Raw genomic sequence first — 21,325 nt, 5'->3', positions numbered from 1 at the left:
AAATTGGTAGCACACCCGTGCTTAATCACTGTGGTCATATGTTCAGCCTTTGGACCTGGGTGAACCTTTCTTCTCTTAAATTTGTGCACTTTCCTTTAGAGCCATGCTGGTCAGTTAAGGGGGTTTAATAATGTATTTTATGAAAACTTGCTCGTCTTTTTTGCACAAATATTGTAAATATTATGCAGAAACAAACTTCTGCATAAATATTGGAATGCACAAACCCTATGTTGTGTGAACTACTAGGCAAACATAAGTCATTGATATTTTTCTTTTGAAGCTTCTTCTTTTTCCTGAATAACGTCAGAATCAGGCATGTTGGTTGATCATCTTGAAATTTTAACAGCGCTGAACAGGATGAGGACAGAAGAAAAAAATGCACACAGCACTTGTTTTTCTCTCTCTCTCTCTCTCTCTCTCTTTATACATTGAATGCCTTCAAGGGAAGCCTTGACAGAGGTTGCATGAGGTTGAACCGGCTTTGATAAAACAAGGCCCTTCTTTTCTTTCACTATTAGAAAAATTCTCATTAGATACATGAAGCTATCGCCATTTGGTGTCAGCAAGAACATTCCTGCACCTTAATCTCATTATGTACATGCAACACTGGAAACAATTTTAAAAATAAGATTTGCTTTAAACAGCAACATTTTCTTTTTGCTATCAGTTGAGGCTAGCTCTTGGGCATCTTTAACAGAGCATATTATAGTGACCCTTATTATATTAACTTCAGTAGCAGTTAGAATGTCTTTGCTACATTTTCAGTTCATATCTATATTTACACACTGGTGTTGGAGAACATTGACAATACCTCATTTGGATCTTATGTCTTCCTGGATATAAATGAGTTTTTCTCACATTCTTTTTGTATTGATAAGCTTCTAGTGTCAACAAGCACTGCATACATGCTTGCAAACATTGTTTTGTGTTCTTTTGAGCTGTCTATGGTATCAGAGTGTAATAGGACCTTCTAGAAAATCAGACTGTTTGCATATTCATAGTGGATGCAATGCTTGGAGTGAGAGAGAAAACGTCTTCAATACTTTTCTTAGCCAGTTTCTCTGGTGACCTTGGAACCTGCTTCCTGGGTGCATTCTGCATTGAAAATAGCCTTGTAATGTATGGTTTGTTGCAGCGGGTGGTTCCTACTTTATGATCTCGCGATCCCTGGGTCCGGAGTTTGGAGGTGCAGTGGGAATTCTCTTCTACCTAGCCACCACCGTGGCAGCAGCCATGTACATTACTGGTGCTGTTGAAATATTTCTGGTAAATATTTTGTACTGTTGTATTACTTTCATATCTAGGTATGGTTGTAAGGAAGGGTTCTACGAGGTGTGGCTGTGGAAGTAAAATTGTAGTACAATCAGCAGTCATCCCTGTTCAGTAAACACCTTTCTTGGATCCTTTCTAGGCTTGTTGAGTTACAGCCTTCTTATACAGAACTTGTGTCTCTTCATGCTTGCTATACTTCAAAAGTACTGATTAGTCAAACATGATTAGTGAAGTACTCTGGATGTGCTCATATATGTATAACACCACTGTGGTTTTCAGTTTGAAAGCTCCTTATTTAGAGCGTCATTTTGTTTACTGTGCTATACACAAAGGACAAAAAAAATGAATTTGACGCACGTGTGCGCAATCAGTTGCACACATGTGTGTCAGTTTCATTTTTTTTCTTTTGTGTAACAGTATAGCACAGCCAACAAAACAATGTCATACCAAATAGCCCCAGTCAAAGCCGTATTTCCAGCAATTTGACTATGCCTGCAATATGTCTGCAACTCTCAATCTATGTGTGCCGTATTATGCACTGCTGAGTGAGTGGGAAGGCAAACAACTTAATATTGACATTCAGTATGCACTGCAGGGTTTTTTTTTTTTTTTTTTTTTTGTACAATACTGCATTGTAACACTTTGGTCAATGTATGAGGTGCTGCATGTGACACAACATGAGAATAGGACAATAGAAAAAAGATTACTGTGCCTAATGCTATTTTTATTTACCTGTATTTCACTCTCATTTTTTAGCAAAGGCTCATTTAAATTTTTGGACTGTTCATGAATATAGGACATATATATGTTTTCTATGCTTTATTTTATTTTTTCAACGCAGAATTATCTGGTGCCTGAGATGTCTTTGTATGGAGACTTCCGGGAAGATCCAGAAGTCATGTACCACAACTTCCGCACCTATGGCACCATCCTGCTAGTGCTGATGACTTTTGTGGTGTTCATTGGTGTTGCCTTTGTCTCCAAGCTTGCACCAATTGCCCTCTTCTGTGTTCTCATCTCCATCACTTCTGTATATGTGGGAGCCTTCGTCAGCTATGCTGGAAAGCCAGATGTTGAGTAAGTCTCATAAAAATACCTGGCAGACTTGTGCAACCTTGCAGAATCACAACCCAAATTCCAGAAAACAGAGTTTGGGACAAAGAGGCTCAGCATGTTCCTGTTATAGCCTCATAGTGTTTTACTGGCAAAGAGGCATTCCTAGCTCCTGTACAACTTTCTTGCTGCCCTCGTGCAGCCTCCTCCGCACACCGCACAGAGCCAACACTGTTGGGCTGACACCAATGGCATTCAACACGCAACCACTTATAATGTATTGATACTTGTGAATGGTTGAATCCAAGTGTAGAGCTTCTCCCATGCAATGTTCTCCTGTGCAAAGTTTCAAGCAGAACTGCGGAGCCATTTGTTATAAAAATAAATTTTCTAAATTTAGATCACTGCTCCAAGGAGCATATTAAAGGCTCCGACGTCAATTTGGAAATCTTCTATGGTACCCTCAATGCACCTAAAACTTCTATATTCAATGTGTTCCTCCTAAGGCACACTTTATTACTATGAAGTTTCATATTGATACATGTAGTAGTTTGCATACGGCAAACGTTTTAGTCATACAGCAAGCATCAAGAATTCCAAATATTAAGATATTTGATAATCTCCTATGGTGCAACTTTGAAATTTCTCTTGTTTTGTTATCTCAAGGCACACTTTATTCCTACAAAGCTCTATCTATACATGTGGGACAGGTCTGAAACAGCACTTTGTTGGATACCCCACAGAGCTCCAAAGCAGAATTAACAGATCTAATAATTTCCAATGATGCGTCTATTCGCCCACAAGCTTACAATTTTGCCCGCACATTACCCTTGACATTCTAGACGTCCCCTCCAAATTTCATTGTACTTGATTCTCTCAGCACATTTTTGTTGACATTAGGAGCAGGCGTTTTGGAGCACACATTTTTCACTGAATCTAATTGGATAATAGGTTTGCTGTAAAGTTCCATCAAGAGGGTTTACCATGATTTAATTAAGTGTGCATAGTGGCAGTTTCTCAACGCATCAATATGCATGCACTTGTCTTGTTATCAATTAACTTTGAAGGCATTTTGTGTGGTGCCATCACTGCATCTGTTAGGGTCTGCAATCTTTCACTAGCCTTTCACTGCATCATATTTAAATGTGGCATCACTTGGTTTTTATGCGAAAAAACACCTCTTACTCTTATTTGCAACTCTGTCTAGGTATTTAGCACTGTGTCAAAGATGTAACCATGCACTTTATGATTGCAGGATTTGTGTTCTGGGCGATCGGATCCTGAGTGGTGGAGATTACAACTGCACCAAGGACCGTAACGTTTCCAACTCTCTTTGGCATATTTTCTGCAAAGAGAATGAAAACAAATCATTGGAAGATGACCACACTTGCTACCCGTATTTCGAGGAACATGAGGTGCACACACGAACTGCACTGCCTGGTCTGGCCAGTGGTGCCTTTTTTGGTTAGTTTGTTTCTCCTGACTTTCACCAACTGTACTAAGGTTCCTGGCTGTCTAGCCTAAGTTCTTCTTGCTTCTTGTGGATATGAATACCCTGGTTTTATTGCACACAGGCAATAAATCACTGAGAGCATTGTTTCTTTGCTTGTTTAATTTCGTTGCCTGTTCCACATTTTATTAGTGTCTGGAATTGTGGAGACAAATTTATGTGATTGCTTTTTTTTTTTTTTTTCCGTGGTCAGTAACTGTGGTCCAGATGAACTGGTATACTTCTGTACGTAGCCGGTAGTGCTGTGCATCTAAATCTTATTTTTAATGTCATTATAGTGAATATTGTTTAATTATTAATTTGTTGAATTATGAATTATCAGCTAGATAAAAGCAACCATTTCTGAAAATTTTCTATAATAAGTTTATTGCTGGGCCTTAAGCATTGAACGAATGCTGTTGCTAAGAGTGCTGTTGCATTACAGTGGCTTAGCGGCTATGCTGTTGCGCTGCTAAGCACAAGGTCGTGGGATCAAATCCCAGCCGCTGTGGTCGCATTTCAATGGGGGTGAAATGCAATAACACCCGTGTCCTGTGCATTGCGGGCACGTTAAAGATCTGCTGGTGGTCAAAATTAATCAGGAGTCCCCCACTACGGCATGCCTCATAATCAAATCGTGGTTTTGACACGTAAAACCCCAGAATTCAATTCAATCCTGTTGCTAAGAGAACAACTTCATAATGTGTTGGCATGTGGAAATGTAGGAATCTTGCATTAATGATACTGGACACTATGGTCACTAAGGATCATTCAAACCATCAAATCCGCATGGATCAATACCAGGCCACATACAGAATGGTCTTGGAGATGCACAGTGGCAGGCTGCAGTTCAGTGCCCTATAGAATTTATGGGAAAGATCTAGAAACTTGGTTTTTAGGTGCCTATATTTTCAGTGAGGACTTCAATAAGCAGCATGTTTCATACAGCATGTTTTTAATGTTATTTACAGCAGCACCAGCATAACTGGTTCAAAATGGCATGAAAAGCTTGTTGAATGTTGTGGTGCCATTATCAACAAGAAAGAATAAAAATTAATTGATTGCATGTTCTCTACTGACGTATTGAAATCTGTGTAGTGATGAAACAAACAGCATAAATTTGTGCATAAACCTATACCTAGTTTTGTGATGAAACAGCTTGCATATGCTCACACATCCAGTGTCACTTTCCAAAGCTACATGAGCTGGTCAGATTTTCAACATTCATATATGAAAATTTTCTTTGCTGTTCCGCAAATGGCATGTGGTGAATTTTTGCCAATTTCTGTGTCTTGCAGAGAACATTCCTGTCATGTTTAAGGAGAAAGGAGAAGTGATCTCAGCATCAGATGAATCTTACTTCCCATCCAAGAGCGAGTCATACATCCAGATTTTGTGTGACATTACCACTTCCTTCACTTTCCTTGTGGCCATCTTCTTCCCTTCAGTTACTGGTGAGTGGCTCCACATTCTTGTGAATTGAAAGTTTCCAGACTCTATTAACGCAACGTTAAGCGCCCCGTTTTGCAGAAAATCCAGCATCGGCATCGGTGTCAGCGTAAGTGCCGGCGTTCGTGGCGTAGAAAATCATCCGGAACCACCCCGACCACGCAGGCCCTCCACATGGTGCAGAGGCGTTAGCGAACTAATTGAATTTCTCAAAGTAAAATACGTCAAAAAATTGTAAAGTACGACTTAACCAGAATCTACAGGCATGATAGCATCGGATTGTAATTTAAATATACGAGAAAACATAACTCTCTTGCGAGGAAACTCAAACACAAACCCCTTTTCCAGCATTTCTACCATTCGTACAGCGGCGCACGTGGGCAGGTTACTTGCAGAAACACCATCCAGATGGTGCTCACCTCCTCGGCCGCGACGGCAGTGTAAAGCAGCAGTGGCGCACAGAGGCGAAGGTGGAGAAAAAAGAAAGCTGCAGTTGCCGGAAAGCCTGACAAGCATTCAGGGACCTTTGAATGCTATTGCGTTCTGCTCTTAAAGGCTAAGCTTAAACGTCCTCCACGTTCTTTTGGAGCCAAGTGTTGTCCAACGTTAATGCTGTTCTAGCAATATCACTTTGGTAGCAAGGAAATTTAGTAGAGTATAAGTCCTTGACACCTAGGTATGTTTGTTTTTGTTTTTCCATGCATTCAGACACAAAAGATGTATTTGTCTAGTTCTGCAGCCTAATCTGGAGCAAATGCAATAGACATTGAATAAACTGGCTTGTTGCAACCCATTTATGGTACTCGTTCCTTTTTCCTAACGATTTTGCTGTAACATGTCTTTAGTCAATTGAATTTGCATGTCATCTCAGGAATACATTTATGGCAGAAAGTTAAATGGCTGATCAGTTTTGCTTGAAATGGAATGAATGAGATATTTTTAAGTGACATTGTTTAAGTCAGGGCTGGGCAAAGATAACGTGCAATTGTATCATGATACGATACAAGATACTCGGGCAACAAGTATTTGAGATACAGATATAAGATACTACCGTAATTGTTGCATCCAATATGATACTTTCCATTTGTATTTTAAGATACCTTGATACATTCGCAAATTGCTTATTATAGATCTATATAATGTAGCAGCAAGCGTATATGCACCAGAAAGCTTGCTTGGAAATTTCTCAACTCCGACCAACCTTGTTTCATTTGAATGAAATGTCTGTTAGTATATCAAAAATTTTGTCTTTCTTGCTCAAAGTATAATATTTTCATTCCGAAACAGTTTATTGGGATTGCTTTATCTGCTTAACTGGAAAGTTCTTTATGCGCTGTGCTGTCGCTTTGATAATTGATGGGAGTCATTGCTTTGCTTGCCGACCAGCTAGCGGGTCGCCATCTAATTACAAGAACGTCAATAAGAAGCCTCTGCACAATGGCGCAAATACCGCTGTGGAGTTTTACCTTGTCCATAAACATATCACCGTTTACGCAATGCCGGATCACTGGACAGGTGTACAGCAGCAACAATGCTGGTAGTGACATTTCTTGTGACAAATCATGTATACAGAGAGCACATAAAGCTGCAATGACCTTTCATATTCTACTTATCTGCTGGTGTAAAACATTCGTTAGCGACATATTCATTAATGTGCAATCCTTTTACGATTTTTCTTCTACGAGAAAACATGTACAGCCCAAAAATGCTGCATACGTATTGTGGTGGCACAATCTGTCGCAGGATACCGCCACTATTCACACTACTGCCACTTAGAGCTCCGATTACCTGATGATGTGTAACAGTAAGAAATTTAAGAGTGAGCAAAAAAAGAAAAATAAATCTAAGTAAAATAGAAAGGTGGTTCCATATCACACAATCACAGTGAATACTTTACAAACACGATACAGGCGGCACAACTAATAGCTATGACATTTAAGCATGAAGTATTGTAAACTTACCTGTTAAGGTCAGACAATACAAAATTCAGTGCCTGTGAAAAATAGCTTAAAACGGCTCGTGTGGATGCTAATGAGACAGACGGAGTATTTGGTATTATAATGTTACTTGAATCCTCTTCCAATCTCCTTCCGAACAAAAAAAATCAAGAAAACAAAAGGTTGGCTGCGCGTAGCCGTTCACGCGCTTGTTTTTGCTGGGATGGCGCAAGCGCTGCCACGTGTCTCTGCTCCTTCAATAGGGACACGCAGACCTCATTGCCTGCCCTCGCTGGAGGGCTTTGGCGGAAAGATAAAAGAATGTCACTGTCTTTAGTTTTACTCAGGTGGCTTAGTAGCAGCAGTATCAGCTTGAGAAGCGAAGTTCAGCCAACATTTATAGTTTCGCATGGTGATGTTCTGATAGCAGTATCTTGTATCTTAAGATACACGATACATGCTTTCATGTATTGGAAATACAGATACTGATACACGTCCTGCCAGATGTATCATGGTACAGATACAAGATACCCAAAGGGTATCTAAGATAGTATCTTAAGATGCATGTATCTTCGATACTGCCCAGCACTGGTTTAAGTGCATGATGGTTGCTTTCTTTAGTTTAAGCTGCAATGCTATTAACATGTTGTATGTGAGCTAGTTCTTTAACTGTCTTTTGTTTGTTTGTTTTTTCTTTCTTTAAAGGCATTATGGCTGGATCAAATCGTTCTGGGGACTTGGCTGATGCTCAGAAGTCAATCCCTGTTGGAACCTTGGCTGCACAACTGACTACTTCTATTGTCTGTATCCTTTCACTCGAGTGTTTTCATGGCTGGAAAGCTTTATGTTGCTTGCACTGTAAATTAGAAAGGTTGACATCTTCTTTGACACTAACAAATACTATTGAAAACACAGAAAATATGTAGCGTAAAAATGCATGAGTAACCATGCATTCTTATGCTACATTTTTTCTCTGCCAGATGATGAGATGATTGACCTCTGTAAAAAAAAAAGAGAATAAAATAGTGCAAACATTGCTTCCATACTTTCTTATACCATAATAATGCATTCTAGTGAGCGCTCTCACATCAGTGTGGTAAATGCATTTACCACACTGATGTAAGTGCGTGCGTGCGCTGAGTAGGATATGAATGCATATTCTACTCTGTGCATTTACTGCAGGTTATCTTTTTCACCATGGTTGAAAACTAATGTCTAGAAAGCCTAGGTAGCCTGGCTGCATGCTGCGATCATTGCAGGATGCCATAGCCCCGTGGTCTTTGAAGGGTGCTGAACGGTGTCAAAACACGCCAGCATGCGTGAAACTTGGACATGCCAACAGTGACGCAAAAATTACAGAATTCATTGCCACAAACCGTGAATGAAGTGTTAATTACGTGTGTTTTCACGTCTGTTAACTTTCATGACTGACTGAAAGTGAGGACTTCAAAAAGTGAGCATGCATGTGTGCGCAATATACAGTGTAGACCGCTTATAACGTAAGTCACCGGAGTTGTGAATATCCGTACTATAACAAAAACAACTATTTTATTGCAATAATGGACACTCCAGGCGCATTTCTGTCGTCGCTGTCACCATGCTCTAGATTCCGTATTCGCTTACTAAATAAATTAACAAGCACGGTGTCACGCACGCACAAGCAAACATGAAAACATCTCGCTCGTTGACCGCGGAAGCGAACTGTCAAAACGCTCGAGTGATGAAGCACGGTGAGCAAATTGACCTTCGTGCTACCATGCCTCTCGCTTCAACGTGACCTATAAGCGGCGAAAACACGGTGCGCGGCGGACTTTCCCCGTCACCGATTGCTTTCAAGATAGGGCCAAGGCGATCGTATCGCCGAAGTGGATCGTTGCAGATTACGTCCTGCTTTGGTCCACTGAAACCGTTCCGCATTGCTTTGCTCACAAAAATCTCTCCTTCTGTTTGCGCAAGTCTCAAACGCAAGTTTCGGATTCTACGAACGCCCGTGATGCGGCCGGATTTCCGTCCGTCTCCGCACACATGATCACTTTTCTTTTAAATACGGCATCATGGTGAACTTGGTACTTCATACTGATAGAGCAGACGCAGAAAACGTGAAGACAGACGGTAGACTATTGCGTAAGCACGTGTACTGCGTGTGTTGCAGCACATGGAAGAAGCTACGGTAGCTAGGCTCAAGAGTAGCTAGTCTCAACGCACGTGCGAGGCGGCCATTTTGAAATGCCGATGGCTACAGTATAGACTACTTATAACGTAACCGCTTATAGTGCAGGACCGGATATAGTGCGGTCTTTTAAGACTCCCGTTAATTTTCCCATAGCACTCCATGTATACACGTATCGCTTATAGTGCAGTTGCGGGAAACGAAATACCAGTTACAGTGCGGCTGCCTGGGAGTACGGAAGTCAGCGGAGACGGCGAACGCTTCCCTCAAACGGGCGCCCCAAGGAGTGCTCGAGGAAGAAAGAGAGACGAAGTGGAGGAGAAGGGCACATGGTGCGAACGAACAGCCAGTGAGGCTGAAACCAGAATCTTGAGTGCGAGTGGTGAAATATCACGGCGCGCATAGCAAGCGAGCGCCACGAAACTGCCAACGCTCGCTTCACGATAACGGCGGTAAACGAAACTTAAGGGAGTGGGCGGCGCCGGCACATCATGTTGAAGGGCGCACGCGAAGACCGTGGAATGTGAGGGAGGAGGGCGGCAGGGAAGCGGATTTCGCCTCGGCAACTCTGCCGCTTCTGTGGCTTCCCTCGCCCTCCCTCGTAGCTCCCTCACTTTCGACTGTCCCCTGCGCGCCCGCCGCCGTGCACGCGCCGCCGCTCCAGTCGGCCCGGCGCCAGCTTGCCGAAGTTTCGTTTTCTGCCGTTATCGGGAAGTGGGTGCTTGCCGGCGTGGGCAGTTTTGTGGCCGGCCTGGGACAGCGCCGCTGCTTCCCTCTGCGCCGTAGCCTCAGTGTGCAAGGAAGCATAAAGGAGAAAGAAGGGTTCACTGCTATTTTCTACACATGGGTACGCTAGCCTGGCTGAGACGTCGGCACATGCACGCATGTTCAGGCGCAACGCAGAATCGGCGACCTTGCCATTTGAAAGAGGGTGAAATTTCCGCCGCGTTTTTTTTTTTTCTTTTTTTTTTTCGTTCGCGCCCGACATTGAGGGGTCTCTCCTAAGCTTTTACTCTATGGCGGTGCCAGAGCAATGCCCGTCGGAGGCGCCGCCGCATGATTTGGTTCGAATTAAGGAGATTCGACTGTAAATTGAATGCAAACGTTCTAGCCGCATTCCTCGACTGTCGCATATGCGTGGCGGCTCGGTGCACATGTTTCGCATATGTGCGGGCCTTGAAAATTGTTGCTTTGGTTATAGTGCGGTACCGCTTATAGTGCGGATATTCGCGACTCCGACGACTTACGTTATAAGCGGTCTACACTGTATATGGTAACGCAGATTTTGGTTCGTACTCGATCCTAATGCGCACATAATTTTTGGACCTGTTTTATCAGAAAAAAAGTGCGTGTTAGATTCGAGTAAATACGGTATTTCTTGCTTGAGGGGAGCATTTGCCGTCTAGGTTGACTGCCTGTACTGTAACCGCACTGTAACCGGTATTTCGTGTCCTGCAACTGCACTATAAGTGATACGCGTATACATAGAGTGCTATGGGAAAATTAACGGGAGTCTGAAAAGACCGTATTATATCCAGCCCTGCACTATAAGTGGTTATGTTATAAGTGGTCTATACTGTATAAGGCACTACATTACCGTGCCCTGCTTGTTGTCTGGCTACCCTGTAACTGGACAGTGTGGTCACCATTGGCATTCAGTGTGCTCAACAGCACGAAGCTTTGGATCCTCTTACAGCATGCAGGTGCCACTGTTCACTGGTGCAATCGCTTGAATGCCAATAACACAATTATAGAGTAACCAGGTTTCACCTTTACTGACATTGCGGATTCATTTATTATATTTTGACCATTACTTCCTATTACCGTACGCTTACCATTGTCGTGCAGCTTACAAATACACAAGCTTAGAGAAAGACAGATGAGACACAGGCAGAGATTCTGCTGTTAAATGCTAAGAGAACGAGTGAACGCAGTGAATGCAGGGAATGTAAATACAAATGAAATGCGTCTGAGTATGGAGAAGCCTACTTTAACATACCCTTTCAACTACGAGTCACGCATGTGTACGTGTGCAGTGAGACATCTTTTGAGACTCATTGCAAATTCAACAAGGTTGTCACTTTTAAGTAGATCTCGCCAGATTGATTCTGTCTTCTCTGTACGTTAGACTGAAACCACCACTCTGCTGGCCATGAAAGTCTATCAAGTCAAGCAGAAATATTCCAGACTCTACTGTTGTTGGCAGCTCACCTAAGTTCACGCATGTTTATGAGTGCCGTTTATGCAAGGGCAAAGCTCAAGAAGTGCCAGTACTGGAAAGGTACCAGGCCAGCGAATGCACTTTGTTACATCTGCTGGATCACCAATGAAGCTTTACATCAGTGTATGAGGCTACAAACATACATATACATTGTGTTGTAAAGGCTTTGTTAAATCGAAACTACAGCACACACCTGCTTTGCTACGTAAGTGTGGTTGTTTTGAATCAAACTGATTTATGAAAACCAAACAAAGAAAGCTCTTATATGTGTGTTATTGCTAAATCAAGGCTTACCTAATTGAGGTTCAGCTACATTGTGTTGGTGGTGAGCAGCATGCTGCGATTGAGGGAATATAACACAGATTTCCTTCTGTAGTTTCTCGCCTGGAATCAGTTGCACACAATGATAATACAGTGTCTGTTTTTAATCTTTCTGCAAATGACCAGGCTCAGCTACAAAGTAGATTATACACCATGTGTAATAGTCAGGGATGGATCCAAGGCAGCCTCAACAAGAGGGGGGGGGGGGTTGCTTACTGCATGCTGTTTTGTCAGCTTGTATACCATTGGTCCCTTCAACAACCTTCAGCCCTGTCATTTTAAGCACCATCTGTGTCTTTTAAGTGGCAACTCATTAGGTGCTGTTGCACAGCTGGACTGAAGGTAAGCCCGAGTTCTTTCGCATGTACCTCCAGTTTGGCCATTCACATTAAGGAAAGACTGATTACAGAATTTCTTGAGCCTGACTTGTCGCAAGATGCATGGCTGAAAGGTGGTGTGAAGCTAGTGTTCATGAAAGCAAATGAAGTCCATAGAAGCACAAAAGCAAGAAAGGCAAATGGTACCATACACAAGAAGTTGGTAGATGGCTGAGTGTGCACGCATGTGTGCAGATCTTCACAAATCACATTCTCATAAATAGCAGTATGTAATATAATTTCTAAAGCTTGTTTTCCTTAACAAGATGTGTGCAGACATTTCTGGAGTGTTTCTTTTTGGTGCAGCATTTGACAACCTTTTCCTCAGAGACAAGTAAGTTTGAAACTACCTTCATCATGCTCCTCATTCTTTCTATCTTTTGCCATTTTTTTCACACAACTTTTACTATACTTTTTCTATCCGGCCTTAGTAAAGAAAGCTAAAACATCACATGCTTAATATTCTCTGTTTCTGTATCTTTGTTCACCATTTTTCTTTTCTGGTAGTTAGGTTTTCAAGATTGGGTTCCATGGGATGCAAAGTTTCCACAATTATTTCCTTGTATTCCTTAAGAACCTTAAATCTACAAATGTATTTTTCATTTCCCTCTCTCCCCCCTTTTGGATTTTTCTTTACCACACCAACACTAGTTCACAATGATGTGCCACTTTTTTTTTTCTTTTTTTTGTACATTGTGCTTTGTTTGATTCAGTGCAAACATATATTGATCAAGGCGCTTCGTATTTGTGCTCTTTATTGCAAGCACATCAGGGGACAAATATCATGCTTTGTTATTACATGGGAAAAGCCAGGGGTTCATCAAGGCCATTAATCCTGGAAATTAATATGCTAGTTGTGTATAGTATGCCACTCAAGTTAATATTGCTTTAATATAGTTATGCTCTTTCTATTCTTTCTTGCCTTGTCTCAGAGCAGTCTGTGTAATGTATGCATGGTGATTGCAGGTTTGGCGAGAGCATAGGAGGCGGCCTAGGGGTGGCACAGTTAGCCTGGCCCCATCCATTGCTGGTGGTATTGGGATCTCTCCTGTCTACAATTGGAGCTGGACTGCAGTCTCTCACTGGTATACACACAGCTTGCTCACAGTAAAAAAAAGAAAGAAAGAAAAAAAAAGTTGGACTCAAGAACTATTGTGGAAGCTGAAGACAGTTCAATTTACTTGTTCTGCAGTAGAGTTGTGGGGGCTCTGAAAAGAAACGAAAAAATTTGGAGAAAAAAAAAAAGTTATTGTGTTCTTTTTTTTTTTTGTACACAGAAAGCTGAGAAATAATAAAATGAGTCAAAATTTATCCTGTTTAATGAGACAAATTGTTATAAATATTTAGGGAATGGCATTGGTGTTGCTTTCTGAGTATAACCCCTTCAGGCAGCAATTCATTGTCCATTGAAAATTTTGTTTCGCCACATTTCTTACATCTCCAGAATCATAAAACTCATGCGGAATGGAACAGATTAGAAACGTTATATTCTTCATTTGAGTTTTGTCAAGTTTACAGAATGCGGACTTCATGCCAGAACTGTCTACAGGAACGTCAGATATCTTATTAGAACATCAACCATTTCACGTCTAGCATACTTGGAGAGCAGCTATCCAGCCGTTTAAACAATATGCCTGATGTAAAACATTGTGAAAAAAAATGAAAGAAGTGAACCCACTGCATGATGACATGTAGTGTCTGACATGTGAGAAGATATATATTTGAAATATCGTTATCATCAGTGCTTCTCGTTTTGGTGCACTATCTTGTCATGCACAATTGTGGAGACAGCACCTGAAGGGGATAAACAATCATGCCACAAATCATTTCATCCAGTTTGTGTAAATTGTTTTATAGTCATGTGGTGCGCAATATCTCTAAAGTTTACAGAATGTCAAGTTGTTCTGAGCAGCAAGCTCAACCTGCTTACCTGTCATGGGACGTAGGAGCCCACTCTTAATACTCCATGCAGTACTGCTATACTTCTCGATAAGTAAAGAATGATGCACTTGCTTTCACATTCTTTGCGCCCTTACTTCACTTAAAATGCTATCACCAATGCAAATGATGCAATTTCAAGTTGTCTCTCTCTCCCATTCACCTCAGTGTTCACTTGCAGACCTAATCAGTGACATAAATTTACACTTGCCTTCAATGGCATGGTAAGGGGGAGGGTATTTTACCCTTGCCCTCGTTTCTGTGCAGGTGTCTATACAGTCAAGCCAAACATTCTGGTCTCATCTCTTCTTTTTTTTTTTAATTGAAGCTTTGTTTGCCTACCTTCCTGGGGTATGTCGGTGTTGGATGCTGTATCACCTAGTAAAGTGGGCCAATCTTTGAAATGGTGTAATAGTAAACTGGGATGATCCCATCAAAGGCGTAACCAAAACTGGCCAATCCCAGAGACTGTGTAATAAAGGATGGTGACTTGGACTTGATTTGGCGACTAAAAGGTGGCCAATCATGACACTAGTGCACAATATGTGTCTTCACAAGGATTTTAATCTGGCTTGTAACGCTGGCTGATCCTGGAGGCTGTGCAATCAAAGATGTGGGTGAGCCAATCCCGATAATGCTGTTGCATTAAAATAACTGTGGTGTAGCATGTAGACCTAGCTTCTTTGCCTCTTTCTGCAGGTTTGGCATCAGTGTCTCACTGAGTAGACATAGCAGGGTCCTTCTCACACATCTGAGGCACAGAGAGGGAAAGCAGGAACAGCTGTGACATAAGCGTTGAGGAGTGTTGTGAGGAAGTACTTTTGTAGTGCCAATGGTTTATACGTCACAGAGGATGCTCCCATAGTTCAGTGTGACTTTAAAGGACATTTACTAATGTCTTGATCAGGAGGTGCAATTGCTAATGTCTCTGCAAGGGGTGTAGATGCATTAAATGTCGAGCATCATGTTACAGACTTCTCAGCACGTACACTCATGCTTGCAAATTTGCCTGCACCATGAGAGAAAGAGAGATATGTTTATTTACAGAAAGGCAGAGAGGTTGGCCTGAGCTATAACTTGCTCTGGCCTGCTACTCTACACTGGAGAAAAGGGATGGGGAGAAAAAGGTCTGATGAGTGCTGATGATGATAGGAGGATGTGCATATGTGCAAGTTAACGTTGTGGCATATCTAAAGCTTTGCGTCCAGCCCAGTGGCTTGTAGAAAGGCTATAGCGGCACTTGTTATTAGGGCTGCACTGTTTTCATTAGGCCAAGGACCTAAAAGAAACTCGTCTGATAGCGGCCTCTATAGATAGAGACCTACAGCTTCTTCTATTGAGAGCACGAATTGAGAAGTTTCACAGTCGCTGATTCCCACCGTGTTTGGGATCCACATAATTTTTTTTAACTATATGTTTGGAGCCAGGCCTTGTAGTTTGTGTGTTTCATCTCAGGGTTATGTTGTGCCATTTGCTAGCAAGTGTACCAGCAAAACAAAGAAAGTTTAGAGAGGTCCTTTTCCATTAGTTATGTGTGCTACTTCCTAGCTTGATAATGTTATGGTGTGTGAGAGCAACGCTGGCGTAAGTATAAACACTGCAGAAAAATGTCCAGAGTAGTATGTGCACACAATTCAAACCAAGTTTGTTTGTCGTCTTCTCTTCGACGTCATAACGCAGACCATACTGCGACAGTATACCGAATGTTTCAATGAACACTTTCAAAAATTTTTAAAGGTTGCCTGTGGCAGATAGCACAATTTTAGTTCGTGAGCTAGTCTACTTGAAGAGGTGGACATTACTTGCACAAAAAGATAAGTGCATAATTGACTAATTAAAAAAATTAAGTAAGTAAGTTTTTAACTAATTGCCTTATGGCCCATATTGCAATTTACAAATTCTAGCCATGTAGTTCGCAAGGCAGATCCACTTGGAACGAATTCTCAGGATGACACCAGTTTCGAGATAATAATTCCCAAACTTTGCAGAGAAATGCATTGGCGTTCCAGTTACTTTTGTGCTTCAATGCCTAAAACGACATTTCGTTAAGAAAGTAACTGGAACACCACTGCATTCCTCCACAAAGTTCGGAAATTACTATCTCGAAACTGGTGTCATCCTGAGAATTCATTCCAAGTGCCTTGCGAACTCCACGGCTAGAATTTGTAAAGTGCAATATGAGCCATAAGGTGATTAGTTAGCTGCTTAATTAGTGAACTTTTGTTAATTAGTTGATTATGCATTTCAATTTCTTGTGCAAGTAATGTCTGCCTCTTCGAGTAGACCAGCTCATGAACTTGAATTGTGCTATCTGCCACAGGCAACCTTTAAAAATTTTTGAAAGTGTTTGCGGAAACACCCTGTATACCTGACCACAAGCAATACTTACGACTTGAAAGAAGAGAATGTATGTAGGACTCACAGTATGCACATTTGTTATCTGTGCCATTGTCATGGGCTGTTAACATTTGAAAGATATCTTGAATGCACCTACACCAAAGCACGTGTAAATATTGCTGCAGTGTTACAGATGCATGTACAACAGTCATGTACTGATAAATAAATAACCAGAGGGATGTGGATGCTGACCAAAGGGAAAATAGCTATATAATTTTTTTAACCATTGCCAAAGTTTGCCTGAGAGTTTTCTGATCATTTGGGAGTTTCGAACTTTACCAAGTTATAGGATGGAAAAGACGCCATGAAGCTGACAGTGGAACCTTATGCATTTTTTGCTTATGTAATTTTCATGTTAACAAAGCATGCTGAGATTGAATTTTTTGTTAGGATCAGCCAGCACCAATTTTGAACAAGGGTTTTCTCAATTCTATACGACAGAGCACAATTGTGTTTCACACGCTCATTTTGTTGCCCTTTGTATTTTTAGCTGCTGCAATGTACAAATGGAAGGTTGAGGTTTTGCAAAAAATAAGAGGAAAACCCCAACATTTCTGTTACTATTTGATAATGCAGGTGCACCACGTCTGCTTCAAGCCATTGCCAAAGATGGTGTTATTCCTGTGCTCAATGTCTTTGCGGTCAGCTCCTCAAGGGGCGAGCCAGTGCGGGCCTTGCTTCTCACTGCATTCATCTCGGAGCTGGGCATCCTCATTGGCAACCTTGATCACATTGCCCCCATCCTCACTATGTAAGCCACTAAGATTGAGGGGAAACTACTGTCCAGAACTGTCCAAACATATTTAACTGAACAAGTCATTCATTCCTTTTCAGTGCATTTTGATAGGGCAGGGAGACACTTTGTGGTAGTACTAGGGAATGTCTTACTTTACCCTTTGCTTCCAATGAATTTCTTCTGACATACTTTTTTTTTCTTTGTGTTTTCAACAATGAACAACAAGGGGTTTAAAAAATTAGGGGGTTTGTCGTCCCAAAACTGCACAGCGGGTTTTGAGAGATGCCATAGTGGAGGGCTCCCGATAAATTTTGACCAATTAGGATTCTTTAGTAGTCACCTTAATCAAAGCGCACAAGCGTTTTTGCTATTTCACTCCCATCAAAATGCAGCCCATCTGCTCGCATCAAAAAGCAGTGCCCTCAAACATGCTCCACAGCAGTTAGTGGGCGATCTGTCACACCGCGCTGTTGCGGGCAGGGCGCGCCAGATAAAGTGCCAGCTCTGCCACCAACTACTATGGAGCTTGTCTAAGGGCGCTGCTTTTTGATGTGGACGGACGGTTAGTCACGTGATATTTTTCATTTGTCGCAAACTTTCTTAATCAAGTGGAAAAAATAAACGGGCAAAAAGTACCTTGTTGAAAACATGGCAGTTTTAAAATTTCCTATGTATTCTTCATTGACAGCATGCCATTCACAGCAGTAATTAAAGAAAGTAGCTAATCGCAAATAATTATTAAATTGAATGGGATCAACAACAAAATTACTGGCGGCTACTCTACTCAACTGTGAACAATATTCACTTGGTTATCTTTGCGTAGAATTGCCCATCTACTTAAAAATGTGGTGCATGATAGCTGGGACACCCTGTATATTAGATCCTTGCCAATTTTTCTTGCTAAAAATCGGATGCACGTTAAATTTCTACTTTGTTTTAATGTCATTTCTATGTTAGTTTTCTACCTTGGACAAATAGAAAGCGGGTGCGGGTTTTATCTGGGGGTAATGTTAGAATCGGGCAAATACTACTGACAAATGAATCGGCGGTGTGTTTTGGCGTTCTTTCTGCATTTCGTTTAATTCAACCCATTGGATAATTTGATAAATTTTGTCTGTCCCATCAGGGTTGAATTAACAGAAGTCGACTGCAGTAAGCCAGGCTACCAGAGAAATATTTAACTCTTACTATCATGCATAGCAATAGCCTGTGATACTTGTAGACAGAGTTACATGGTAGTTTTTTGTCATTTTTGCTCGTAAAATGTTCATAGAAAGCCTATATGATAATAATACCTATATGTTTGAAGTGGGATAATTCATGGAAAGCTGTCTCTATAGGTTCTTTTTTTTTTCCCTTCCAGGTTTTTCCTGATGTGTTACATGTTTGTAAACTTGGCCTGCACTCTGCAGAGCCTTCTCAAGACACCGAATTGGAGGCCACGTTTTAAGTACTACCACTGGTATGTAGCAACAGTGGCAATATGATAATAGGAGTAGCATGGCATGTTGTTGCTTCTACCTACCATTTTATTAAAAAAAAGTTTATTGTATATTGTAGGCTCCCATTAAGATGAACGTGAAGTAACATTAGGCAGATTAAGATGAACGTGAAATAACATTAGGCAGCCTGTTTCATGAGCAGTTCAGCTGAACTTTCACTGAATCTATGGGAAAATAAAGGTCCCGAAGCTGTCCAACTTATCAGAGAAAGCAGCTTAAAGGTGCCCTGCAGTACTTCTTTATGTGATAAACAGACATGTTCACTTGCTATATTGATTTGTTGAACAGTTTAATGGCCCATATGAACCGAGGGGCTATGAGACGCCATAATGAGGGGACCCAGTATTAATGGTCAAGTGGCTATCTTTACCATCTGCCCAAACCATGGTAAACAAACATTTTGTGGTTGGATATTTTAGACAGGCTGGCTAATCAGTACTTTCGAGAAAAACAAAAATGTCCTCAGCAGTGTTAGTATTATTCAGGGCATCCTTACTGAATAAAAAGGAAAAATATCCATCAGCTTGAAAACACAGTAACATACATCAACTTTGCAGTTCCAGTCTTGAGTGATGATTGTCTGCTTGAGCAGTGCTGCCACATCCATGCAGACAACACTGCCTTCACTAAAGTATTGCTTTTAATATATCCTCTTGTGCATTTGCATACTCTGCTGTTCCTTGTGCCGTTGAAATGTGTGCAAGTACTGTGGAATATGAATATATGGAACATGCTTCAGAGGGCAATATCCTTGATTGGAGATGAGTGAAATACAGGTAGCAAACAGGAATGTGTAGTGTCAGCTACCAGGTTTAGAGACAGTAGTCATCTTATTCAAAATCAGCCAAACATGCCATGAGCTGCAGCAAGGCCCTGATGAAGCAAAACAGACAAATCTCATCACTGATATGGCGGTGGCACCATCTATTGGAGGGGAGCATGATGTATGTCAGTTCATTCCGCCACCACTTCCAGAGTGCTGGAGTGACAAAAAGGAAGGAAAGGTGATGAATGCATAACATGGGCAACATCTGATATCAATAACTCCAGTCAGTCACACAAGACCACGTGTGTAAAATGTTTTTGGTAAAGATTTGTGAGGCGATGCCTTTGAATGCCAGACATGTTCAGTACTTTAGTAAAAAAGGTCTTTCTAGACCTTGTTATCAAGCATTCATCTTAAGGGGGCCAACTCTACATACCAAATGCCTTCTCCCCCCCCCCCTCCTTTTTTTTGGTCATTATACGTACCACTTATAACTAAATCTCATCAAACTATTCTCAGGCCTATGCCTCTTCCCTGACTTGATGGTGTTACCCTTTGTCATTGCAGGTCACTTTCTTTGACGGGAGTGATTCTGTGCCTCGTGGTCATGTTTTTAAGCAGTTGGTACTATGCACTTTCTGCCATGGCAATTGCAGGCATCGTGTACAAGTACATTGAATACCGGGGGTAAGTTGGTTGTTTTACAGTACACAGTCGAGCAATGCCGATAAGTGATTTTATTATCTGCAGAAAAAAAAAAAACCAGCGTGGTTTGATTTGCAACTATTTAATGCACTGCTTTTTCTAGAGTGTTCTTGGTTGCTTCATGTATGAAGCAGAGTTTCTGTTAGCTTATGTCAAGAAAATATCTGAAACAATCATAACAGCCATTTGAAATTAAATTCTTTGCTTCTTCTGCTTTCACTGAGAACCAACCCTGTGATATCTGGAAAAGCATGAATTCACTCTGCTCCCTTATTTAGCCTTTTTTACTGCTTATTGCTGCTACATTTGATAACAAACATGCATACAATGAATTATTGGATGAAATGAAGTAAACCTAAAATGTTTTCTACCGATGTCAGCATGTAACGAATATATGCTTATAATGAATATTGGATATAATGAAGGTATTTTCATGTCGTATGTGACTTCATTATAATAAAGCTTGACTCTACTCAGAAAAAAGTTTTCATATTATGGTATGTTTTATGTTGGAGCATTTTTATCTTGTTGATCTGTGACTGGCTGCTAGCTCAGTAAGGTTGCTTGCCAGGTGAGTTGGTTCTCGATGCATGTACAGGTAAACCAATGCAAGTAACAGAGAATTTCTCCTTGGGTACGTCATTCTGCTGCACTGGTTTATTATTTTAAGCTGCTAGCTGAATACACAATGATGTTGTTAATGCATGTGTTACAGCTTTTTATAACTGAAATCCTTCTAGTGCAGAATTGTGCATTGTTGATTTCAGAACAACTGACACCACCATAACACTGCTGCCTGTAATTCTATCTTAAACAGCTTTCATATTTCACTTGCTCAACAGATACATTTTGTTCTATGTATCAAGCCTCTGTGTGTGCAGAGTAAATTGTCATCATAGAGACTGAGTGATGCTTTAAATAGAGCATCAGAATTTGGCTATGTAATGAGCTGGCAGATTGATGTCACTTGTACAGGACAGGATTTAAGAGGT

At 41.2% G+C, this 21,325-nt stretch overlaps 1 protein-coding gene across 3 annotated transcripts in view; it reads left to right on the top strand.

Annotated features, from left to right (window-relative positions):
* The window catches only part of LOC119436165 (solute carrier family 12 member 4), a 394,931-nt gene that overhangs the window by 335,546 nt on the left and 38,060 nt on the right, over nucleotides 1–21,325 (top strand). For all 3 annotated transcript variants that reach the window (XM_037702933.2, XM_037702932.2, XM_037702931.2), the window contains 10 exons: nucleotides 1,136–1,266; nucleotides 2,114–2,349; nucleotides 3,581–3,789; nucleotides 5,113–5,268; nucleotides 7,906–8,004; nucleotides 12,566–12,623; nucleotides 13,256–13,374; nucleotides 17,201–17,375; nucleotides 18,724–18,822; nucleotides 20,196–20,315. In XM_037702933.2, coding sequence (XP_037558861.1) covers nucleotides 1,136–1,266; nucleotides 2,114–2,349; nucleotides 3,581–3,789; nucleotides 5,113–5,268; nucleotides 7,906–8,004; nucleotides 12,566–12,623; nucleotides 13,256–13,374; nucleotides 17,201–17,375; nucleotides 18,724–18,822; nucleotides 20,196–20,315 — 1,402 coding nt within the window. The remainder of the gene's footprint in view (nucleotides 1–1,135; nucleotides 1,267–2,113; nucleotides 2,350–3,580; nucleotides 3,790–5,112; nucleotides 5,269–7,905; nucleotides 8,005–12,565; nucleotides 12,624–13,255; nucleotides 13,375–17,200; nucleotides 17,376–18,723; nucleotides 18,823–20,195; nucleotides 20,316–21,325) is intronic.

Source organism: Dermacentor silvarum, chromosome 1 (genome assembly GCF_013339745.2).
Source record: "Dermacentor silvarum isolate Dsil-2018 chromosome 1, BIME_Dsil_1.4, whole genome shotgun sequence".
Taxonomy (NCBI): Eukaryota; Metazoa; Arthropoda; class Arachnida; order Ixodida; family Ixodidae; genus Dermacentor; species Dermacentor silvarum.
Note: the sequence above shows the minus strand (reverse complement) of the source record. Positions and strands in the feature narration are given on the sequence as shown.